This window comes from Thamnophis elegans, chromosome 3 (assembly GCF_009769535.1).
Source record: "Thamnophis elegans isolate rThaEle1 chromosome 3, rThaEle1.pri, whole genome shotgun sequence".
NCBI classification, from domain to species: Eukaryota; Metazoa; Chordata; class Lepidosauria; order Squamata; family Colubridae; genus Thamnophis; species Thamnophis elegans.
The window spans coordinates 150713373-150724005 of record NC_045543.1 but is presented as its reverse complement, the minus strand read 5'-3'; the positions used below and the strand labels follow the sequence as shown (position 1 = coordinate 150724005).

Below are 10633 nucleotides of genomic sequence, written 5' to 3'. Positions count from 1 at the left end.
TAGTGGTGCATAAGGCTTCCTCTTGCTTAGAGTTCTGGGAAATCCCTGACACTTTAAGAAGAGCCTCCAAGATGCACTCAAGACTAGCTGGAGACCCTCTTGGTGGCAGGGGAAGATCAGGTTGGGCTGGGCAGCCCGTCTTCCAGGTGGACATTTCCACTCCAGAATCCATGCACAGAAAAGCGGTGGAGGGGGATGGGCTCAAGAGGGCAAAATATGCAGACAGAACCTGAGAGAGAATAATGTATGGGGTCCTGTCGCAAGCAGGCACATCCCTGAAGAGAAGCAACCACGCTGAGATTCCAACCATCTGTGTTTCTTCTGGCTGGAGGTGGACCTCCTTTGGAGCTCAGCCTGGGAAGGATCCAGTCTTAGGGAAATGCTTTCCTGTCACAGAAGGGGAAAGCAAGAAGGTCATTTCCAGAGGAAGGAGGCATCCAGTCGTGGTTGGAAGTAGGGAAGACTTCATGCCTCCACTGGAGGCATGACCACTGGAGAAATCAGCACCCACCCTCTTACAGAATTAACGGGGACAGCCCCCCCCCCCTTTGAAGGGAGCCCAGATTGCCAGGTCTACTCTAGAGGCAGGAAGCCACCTCTCATGAGGTGGGTTCTCACCGGTTGAGGCATTGTCAACCACTGGGAACCTATGGTGCTCAACCTTTATGGGATCCACTTCAGCCACTGCCAGCATGAAGCGCAACAGGACAACTCACCATCAACTCAACTCATCTCAACTTCCACCAACTCCATCTCCACCTCCTCCTTCATCTCCATCTCCATCTTCATCTTCACCTCCACCTTCATCTCCAGCTCAACCTTCAAGATGAAGGTGGAGGTGGAAATGATAGAGGTAGAGGAGGAGGTAAAGATGGAGATGGAGATGAAGGTGGAAGTGAAGATGGAGTTGATGGAAGTTAAGATGGAGATGGAAGTGGAAATGATACAGGTGGAGGTGGAGGAGGAGGTGGAGATGATGGAGGTTGAGACTTGGGCAATCAAAAGTGGAGAATGTACCCCAAGGTCATCCAGCTGGAAGAAGGACTGAGCCGCATACCAGGCTACACCGGAAGGCTATGGCAACATCTGGGGTGGGCTTGGTTGGTGATGGCAGGATGGGCAGAGGATGGGCGAGATGGAAGGTAGAACCTAGGGATGTTGGCACCCAATTCTCAGTTCTGGCTAGGCAGTACATGTAGTCCTCAACTTACAACAGTTTGTTTAGTGACCATTTGAAGTTACAACGGCACTGAAAAAGTGACATATGACCATTTTTCGTACTTACAATTGTTGTAGCATTCCCATGGTCATGTGGTTTACATTTGGATGCTTGACAACTGGTTCAAATTTATAATGATGCAGTGTCCTGAGGTTACATGGAGGTGGAGATGGAGGAGGTGGAGATGGAGTTGATGGAAGTTGAGATGGAGATGAAGGTGGAGGTGGAAATGATAGAGGTGGAGGTGGAGATGAAGGTGGAGGTGAAGATGGAGATGGAGATGAAGATGAAGGAGGAGGTGGAGATGGAGTTGATGGAAGTTGAGATGGAGATGAAGGTGGAGGTGGAAATGATAGAGGTGGAGGTGGAGATGAAGGTGGAGGTGAAGATGGAGATGGAGATGAAGATGAAGGAGGAGGTGGAGATGGAGTTGATGGAAGTTGAGATGGAGATGAAGGTGGAGGTGAAGATGGAGATGGAGATGAAGGAGGAGGTGGAAATGATAGAGGTGGAGGTGGAGGAGGAGGAGGAGGAGGTAAAAATGGAGATGGAGATGAAGGTGGAAGTGAAGATGGAGTTGATGGAAATTAAGATGTAGATGGAAGTGGAAATGATAGAGGTGGAGGTGGAGGTGGAGATGATGGAGATTGAGCTGGAGATGAAGGTGGAGGTGAAGATGGAGATGAAGGTGGAGGTGAAGATGGAGATGAAGGTGGAGGGAAGATGAAAATGAAGATGAAGGTGGAGGTGAAGATGGAGATGGAGATGAAGGTGGAAGTGAAGTTGGAGTTGATGGAAGTTAAGATGGAGATGGAGGTGGAAATGATAGAGGTGGAGGAGAAGATGGAGATGATGGAGGTTGAGCTGGAGATGGAAGTGAAGATGAAAGTGGAGATGAAGGTGGAGGTGGAGTTAGAGATGGAGATAAGACCACCTACCTCCTAGGCAGATTTTTCGCCTTGTTTCTGGCTTCCCTCTTATCCAGGGCGTCCTTAAATTTAGAAGTCACCGAGGAGTCAGGCGGGAAGCAGAGTTTGCGATCTTGTCTGGTGATGAGCCTGAGTCAGGAGGAAATACAGAAAAACATTTGGGGCGCTTGTCTACCATCTTTGCTCCACAAAACCATCAGGGGCATCACAGGCCGGTAAATGCTGGGCTGGGAATCTCACAGCCAGCTAGGAGTCGAAGCAGAGCGAATGCAAGCATTGCTGTTTCCCGAAGTGTGGCTCCAGGTCTCAGCCCTCTGATATAGCTTCTGCCTTCTGCTCTCCAACGAGAGAGTCCTCACCCATTTCGGCTCAATCTGCTCTGGCCTTCCTCCAGGCCCTTCTTCTGTGCCTTCATCTGCCCATGTCCCTCTATTTGTTTGCTTGTTGGTTTAATTTATGTATTTATTCATTTATGAAATTTATTTGGCACCCATCTCCAACTAATGACTCTGGTTACACTCCACAATCATAGAAACATAGCAGACAAAATCATTGACAAATAAAATACCACTTTATAAAGCCTTGGTAAGGCCACACTTGGAATCCTGCATCCAGTTTTGGTCACCACAATGTAAAAAAGATGTTTGTGACTCTGGAAAGAGTGCAGAGAAGAGCAACAAAGAGGATTAGGGGACTGGAGACTAAAACATATGAAGAACGGTTGCAGGAACTGGGTACGTCTAGTTTAATGAAAAGAAGGACCAGGGGAGACATGATAGCAGCCTTCCAACATCTCAGGGGCTGCCACAAAGAAGAGGGAGTCAAGCTGTTCTCCAAAGCACCTGAGGGCAGGACAAGAAGCAATGGGTGGAAACTAATCAAGGGGAGAAGAACTTAGAACTGAGGAGGAATTTCCTGATAGTGAGAACAATTAACCAGTGGAACAGAAGTTGCCACCAGAAGTTGTGAATGCGCCAACACTGGAAGTTTTTAGGAGAGCCGTTTGTCTGAAATGTCTAGGATTTCCTGCTCAAGCAGAGGTTTGACTAGAAGACCTCCAAGGTCCCTTCCAACTTTATTATTCTATTCTATAGCATCCCACCTCTCTCTCTCTCTCTCTCTCCCCCCCTCTCTCCCTCCCTCCCTCCCTCCCTCCCTCTCTTTCTCTCTCACACACACACAGTCTATTTGCAAAACACTGGAAGTCTATTCTCCTTTTTTGGGATTCTATATCTCTGTTCTCGGAATTTCATGAACATGAGAAACTTAGCTTTCAGCCTGGCTTTATTGGATGAAGAAATCAAAGATAGAAGTTCTCTCAATAGAAAACGCCAGACTCTAAGACCAAAATCTTTGTTCAAGTTGATAACACAAGAAACCAGATTCAATACTATCTTATAACGGCCTATATTGTGTAGAACCAATGAACAGATTGAGAATGCCAGCAGCTCACATCTGGCAGGGAGAGAGATTCACGGAAGGAAGCAGAGGACCCAAACTGCAGGTCTTCTGGAATAAGTGTTCACAGAGAACACCCATTTTGTGATCAAGTGGCTCCATTCACATAACACACCAAGCTGGATTCGTAGCTTTACTATAACTCAGCATGTTGTCTGAACCCAGCTCATGCCATGGACACAGTTCCAGGCAAAGGGCTCAATCCAAGACCTGGGATGAGCCTGGGATGATAACTGAATATTTAAATTGAAGTTTTGACTTTAAGATTCCTGCGCCTGGTTCAATGTTTCACATTGCAATTTAATCGAATGATTGTCAGCCACCTATAATCCCCTCTGGAAGATGTTTATAAGTCACCTGGGTTTAAATGTAAGTTTTTTTTAAAAAGCAAGTTTAAAAAAAATCATAAAGTTAAATAAAGTTTAAAGAAATATAAGTTTCAAAAAATAAATGAAGAATTAAAAAAAACTATATAAGTTTTTAAAAAAAACAAATGAATGCATTAACAAAAAAAGAAACAAAACCCTGTGTTGTGTGAATGCAGCTGGGAGCAGAGCCCAACCCAGATAATGTGACCTTGTCCCCACGCCTGGTGCCCCATGGCTGCCCTCCCAACCCCGCACCCCACCTACCAGGACTGCTGGCCACGCCCTTTCCTGCCCTTGTTGGGTACTTACACAAAAGCCTTGATGGAGCAGCCACCCTTCGTCTCCTGGATTGCGTAACCCTTGAACCTCCACAGCTGGTTGATGGAGATGGGCCGGTCTCTGGTCGCCTCGCAACAGTCCTGTGACGAAAACATCCCTGGGGGGGGGGGAAAGAGGACACAGAACTCGCAGGGCTGGAAGCCACCTCAGGGAGGGGTCACCAAAGCGGGCAACTTTCAAGACTCGTGGACTTTGGTTCCCAGATTGTGCCCTGCTGGCGGAGGAATCCTGGCGTTGAGGACCACAAGCCTTGAAGGTTGCCCAGTGTGGAGAGCTCTAGTGAGATGTGGTTGCAATGCGCAGGCGGAGGAAAGCTTTTCGGCAGTCGGGGGGGTCAGAGAGCTTGCAAAGGACTCATTATTCGGCCATGGATTTTGGAGATCTCGCTCGAGATCACCGTTTGGATCCGCATTGGATCGGTTGTCTGGCTTGAACCTTATAGCTGTGCAAAAGGGGGGCAGAAGGGCCTTTGAGGGTCCCCCCATGGAAAGACAGCCCAAGAGATGGGGGACCTGCTTTATGGCGGGAAAGTGTTGCAAAACGCTTTAATGCCGTTTTAATGGTTTTTACTCTTTTTTTCCCCAATTGTTTAATGTTTTTAAGATTTTTTTTTTCGAGTTCAAAAGTTTTATTTCTTTTTAAGACAAACATTTCATCATTCCTCAATCAGTAAGACATCGAAGTACAGTTTTTTGAATGTCAAAATAATTCTAGTTTACCACCAAATTCTTGTCTAGCCTAATATATACCCCTCCCTCCCCCCCACCCTCCCCCCCACCCCCTCCTCCTTTCCCCCCCCCCGACTTCCCAGAACCCGTACACCGTATGGATTTTTAACAAACACAGTCTAAAATCTATTGAGAAAAAAATAAATTAAAATAAATTAATAACATTCTACCTTGACCTTAGCTTCTTCTTGCTGAGCTAACTTTAAACAGTTTAAATCATTTCTGATCTTAAGCATAGGCTAACTGGAATTTCTTGGTCCCGTATTTATTTTGTATATAGTCAATCCATTTTTTCCAGTCTCGTTTATATCTCTCGTTTGAGTGATCTTTAAGATATGCCGATATTTTAGCCATCTCGGCTAAATTTGTGACTTTCAATGTCCATTCTTGAATGTTTTAAAGATTTTAATTGTAATACATGCTTTTGAATTGGGAGCCGCCCAGAATCATTTGCAGAGAGAGGTGGCTGTAGGAATCAAATAAATAAACAAATAAACAAATAAGGAAACAAACATAAACCACAAACGTTTGGTTGAAAAGGTCTCCATTAAATCCGGACTGCTTCTAGGAGTGAAGGGCAAATCAGAACACAGAATAACAGGAGTTGGAAGGGACCTTGGAGGTCTTCTAGTCCAACCCCCTGCTTAGGCAGGAGACTCTCTACCATTCCAGTCAAATGGTTGTCCAAACTCTTCTGGAAACCTCCAGTGATGGAGCACCCACAACCTCTGGAGGCAAATCACAAGAGTTCCTCTCCAAAGCCTCTCTTCTCATTCAGCTGCTCCATCTCTAGCATCGTTTTCAAGATGGTCAGCATTTCTCAACCTGGGCAACTTGAAGATAGGATAGGATAGAAATATTGAATGGAATGGAATGGAATAGAATAGAATAAGAAATAGAATAAGAAATAGAATTGGATAAGATAGGATAGGATGGGATGGAATAGAATAGAAATATGGAATAGAATAAGAAATAGAATAAGAAATAGGATAGGATAGGATGGAATGGAATAGAATAGAAATATGGAATAGAATAGAATAAGAAATAAGATAGGATAGGATAGAACAGAATAAGAAATAGAATTGGATAAGATAGGATAGGATGGGATGGGATGGAATAGAATAGAATGGAATAGAAACATGGAATAGAATAGAATAAGAAATAGAATAAGAAATAGAATAAGAAATAGAATAAGAAATAGAATAAGAAATAGAATAAGAAATAGGATAGGATAGGATAGGATAGAACAGAATAAGAAATAGAATAAGAAATAGAATCGGATAAGATAGGATAGGATGGAATAGAATAAAATAGAATAGAATAGAAATATGGAATAGAATAGAATAAGAAATAAGATAGGATAGGATAGAACAGAAATATGAAATAGAATAAGAAATAGAATAAGAATTAGGATAGAATAGGATGGAATGGAATAGAATAGAAATATGAAATAGAATAAGAAATAGAATAAGAAATAGAATCGGATAAGATAGGATAGGATGGGAGGGGATGGGATGGGATGGGATGGAATAGAAATATGGAATAGAATAAGGGATAGGATAGGATAGGATAGGATAGGATAGGATGAGCTGGAAGGGACATTGGAGGTCTTCTAGTCCAGCCCCCTTTCCATGCAGAAACAGACGTTGTTATCTAATTAAAGCAGTCTATTTTGTAATTCCCCTCCTAGCTCTATCACTTTTCCCCTCCATTCTTCTGGAAGATATGAGGACTACAGGTAGACCTGGACTTATGACCTCAACCGAGATAGGTGGACTTCAACCCCCAGAGTCCCCCAGCCAGCGATGCCAAGGTTGAGAAACCCTGGTGTAGCCTGCAGAGGGAAGGATCCCTGCCCAGTGGTGAGGTCACCTACCTTGGGCTTGGAAGAGGCAGAGCCCAGCTGCCAGGAGGAGGAAGAGCACGAGGCGTGGAGCAAGGATCATCCTGAGCAGAAGTCGCTCCAAGGGCTGTCAGGGAGAGGGGAGACTGGCTCCTCCTGCCTTCTGCCGCCCTTTTTATGCTGTCCAAACCCGTTTTCGTTTTCCTTTCTCCCTTCTCTTGGCCGCTGGCCAAATCCTTCCTGCCAGTTTGAGGACTGTGGGAGAGCGAAGAGGCTTCCTGGCACGGACTTGCTTACTCTTGAGAAAGTTGTCAGGACTTTAGCGCAGCTGCCAAAGACGATGTCTCATTTCCATAATTTATTGTGCTTATTTACTCAAAGTTAATTGTTGATTCTAGTAAATACCATCATTGCCATCGTAAAAAGAAAGGATGCAGATTCCAAGGGTATCATTTTCTCTCTTCCCACCCCCCCACCCCCTCCAATCCTGTCTTCAGAATTTGAGATAGCTGGAAAACAAATGGGATGTTGCAAAGTTAGTTGGCTGGAGTCGACAGGCGCTTCCTCTTCCAAGTTCTGGCTCTGGCTTCAGCCTTGGGAATGGGACAGGGACTGCAAAAACAGGCAGCCTGGTGGCCCAGCGATCCTTGGGTCCTCCTTTAGTGTTGCCCTGGGCATCCGCCTTGCTTGGGCTCGGCTGGCACCTTCCCCTGCCCACCCTCTTGCTCAGTATAGCGTTGACCAATAGCAGGGACTGTTTGTAGCTCACGTTTCACCTGTGGGGGTCCTTGGTGGTCTCTCAGAGTGGGCTGTTTTCTTGCAGACGTTTCATTGCCCAACTAGGCAATGTCATCCGTGTAAGGAGGCAGTGGGGAGGAGGGGGAGGGGGAGGACAACAATGATGACTGTGGGGTCCTTGGTGCTCTGTAAGTTTGGCTGTTTTCTCCAAGGCTCCTGGCCAAGTTCTGCAGATATCGGCCTGGCCGCTCTCCAAGCCAGAGAAGGTCTGTGACTGTAAATCCTCCCTCAAAAGACTTTGCTGGATGTGAATGAGCAGAATTCACAGCACATTAATAAAAGAGTTTGCTTCATGTTCTTGGGAAGCCTCGGTCAGAGCATCACTTCAGTGCCGTTGTAACTTTGAACGGTCACTAAATGAACCGTTGTAAGTCGAGGGTTACCTTTAGAAGGACATCAGGGGCATGTTTGGAAGGACCAATTGGGCAATATCACCATGGAGAAAACCCATCGATGCAGTTGAGAGTTAACACTTGAAGATGCACCATCAATGAGTAGGAAACGTCCAACTTTTTGGGAGTGGAAGGGAGATGGTGGAAGGAAGCTGAAGACCGCCACCAGCAAGAGAAATGGACTTGGGTAGAGTGATGCTGGGGACACTGTTGGAGCACCTGAAGGACCAGGTTGGAGACCATCTACGTGGTCTTCCCAGAGCTGCTCCTGACTTGAGAGCATACAACTACTCCTTCTTGCAGATGTTTCATTACCCAACTAGGTAACATCATCAGTGCTACAAGATGGTGAGATTTGTGAGAAGACAGGATCACTGGGGGGTCCTTGGTAGTCTCTATGCTTGGCTGTTTACTTGCAAACACTTCATTACCAACTAGGCAATATCATCAGTGCTAGAAAGGAGTGGGGATTGGAGGTTCTTTTAATATATAAGTGACAGTAGGAGTCTGGCTTTCTTCCTTGGTAGTTCCTTGATTGTTGTTTTCTGCTTGCTTGTTTGTCTGGTGTGAATCCATGCTTCTCTGCGATCCTCTCTCTTTTTTTCTTGTAAAGTCCTTGATGGTTTCTGAGTTTGGCTGCTTTCTTGCCAATGTTTCATTACCCATAGAGGCAGTGGTGGGATTCAATTTTTTTTACTACCACTTCTGTGGGCGGGGCTTTGTGGGCATAGCATGGCTTTGTGGGTGTGGCTTTGAGGGCATGGCAGGGGAAGGATACTGCAAAATCTCCATTCCCTCCCCACCCCACTAACCTGCTTTCCAGCTCAGTTCTCCTGTTCACCGCAACAGAAGAAGATCAGCTGAGAGGCAGCAGGGGCGAGGCCAGCCTGTTTGCCGGTTCTACGAACTTCTCAAAATTTCCGCTACCGGTTCTCCAGAACCAGTCGGAACCGGCTGAATAGCACCTCTGCCTACAGGCCACATCATCAGCACTGAGAGAAAAGACTAGTTGGGGGATGAAACATCTGCAAGGAAACAACCATGCTCAGAGAGCACCAAGCACCCCGCAATCGCCGGTGCCCTTGAGGCTCCAGGCCCACCATTCCCCTGACAGGAAGTCCTGCCACCCTTCAAGGAGGCCTGGAGTCACATTTCCTGGTGCCTGATTCTGGAACACAGCTCGCCAACCTGGTGCTCTCTGGCTCTCTTGGGTTAGAAACCCCACAATTCCACCATTAATTACTGCAGCAATATTTGGTGAGGGGCTTAGCGCTTCCTCTTTTCCCCAAGTCTTCAAATGGAGGACCCTCTTTTGTTTTAAAGGAAGGGTTTTTTCTCTCTGCCTTTTTCCCATCAAATTGCTTCAGGTTTGAATATTTCCAAATATCAACCTGTGTGTTTCTCTTTTTCCCTCTGTCCCCATCTTATTGGCCTATCTGAAGATGGGGACGGGGGCTTCTGCCACTAAATCAGCATGGGGAAAAAAAGCTACTTTGGGGGTCATTTTATGGGTTTATTCAACACCCTGGAGCATAAACTAAACTGCTGGATTTGGGCGCCTCTCTGAGCCCCCAAATAATCAGCCAAAGTCCCAATTCACCAGGTTCCCTCCAAGGGTGGGTTTCAACCTCTTCTGTAGGTGTGGCTTGCTTTGTGGGAGTGGCTTGCCAGCCATGTGATCGGGTGGGAGTGGCTTGCCAGCCATGTGACTGAGTGGGCGTGGCCAACTTCTAAAATGGGGTGAAACTCACTTAACAACGCTCTTGCTTAGCAAGCAAAATGTTGGCTCAGAAACTCTGGCATTTGAAGCACGCAAGTCTTAAAACTGTCAAGTTACAAGACCCTTAACACTTTAGGAAAAAAAACCCCAGCTTTAAGACTTGTGGACTTCAACTCCCAGAATTCCTCCTCCAGTCATGTTGGCTCAGGAACTCTGGCATTGAAGTGTGCAAGTCTTAAAGCTGTCAAGTTACAAGACCCTCGCACCCCTAACCCTTTAGAAAAATACTCCCAGGGGTGTTTAAACTTGACAGCTTTAAGACTTGTGGACTTCAACTCCCAGAATTCCTCCTCCAGTCATGTTGGCTCAGGAACTCTGGCATTGAAGTGTGCAAGTCTTAAAGCTGTCAAGTTACAAGACCCTCGCACCCCTAACCCTTTAGACCCAGGGGTGTTCAAACTTGACAGCTTTAATACTTTAAGGCAGTGTTTCTCAACCTTGGCAACTTGAAGATGTCTGGACTTCAACTCCCAGAATTCCCCAGCCAGCGAATGCTGGCTGGGGAATTCTGGGAGATGAAGTCCGGACATCTTCAAGTTGACAAGGTTGAGAAACACTGCTTTAAGGTTTAGACAGGACTCTTAGAGGCGGGCGGGGTGATTGGTGAACCAGCCAATCAGTGAGCGGCAGGCAGAGCAAGCGTGGCACAGACGGGTGGTGGGAGGGAGCTGGAACCGGTTCCAAACAGCCTGGTAGATTTGTGGAAGAGGTTAGAACTGGCAGGAACTCACCCCTGGCTCCCTCCCAACTCCCCGAGATCATTTATCGAGCTGATTAAG

At 46.3% G+C, this 10633-nt stretch overlaps 1 protein-coding gene across 1 annotated transcript; it reads right to left on the bottom strand.

The window, feature by feature from the left end:
* Positions 1-324: 324 nt before the first annotated feature.
* LOC116505447 (C-C motif chemokine 19-like) lies at positions 325-7280 on the bottom strand. The gene is made up of 4 exons (XM_032212678.1): positions 6918-7280; positions 4284-4410; positions 2158-2277; positions 325-387 (listed from the first exon to the last, which is right to left on the bottom strand). The coding sequence occupies exons 1-4, from the start codon at positions 6985-6987 to the stop codon at positions 372-374; spliced, it is 333 nt and encodes a 110-aa protein (XP_032068569.1). The 5' UTR covers positions 6988-7280; the 3' UTR covers positions 325-371.
* Positions 7281-10633: the final 3353 nt, after the last annotated feature.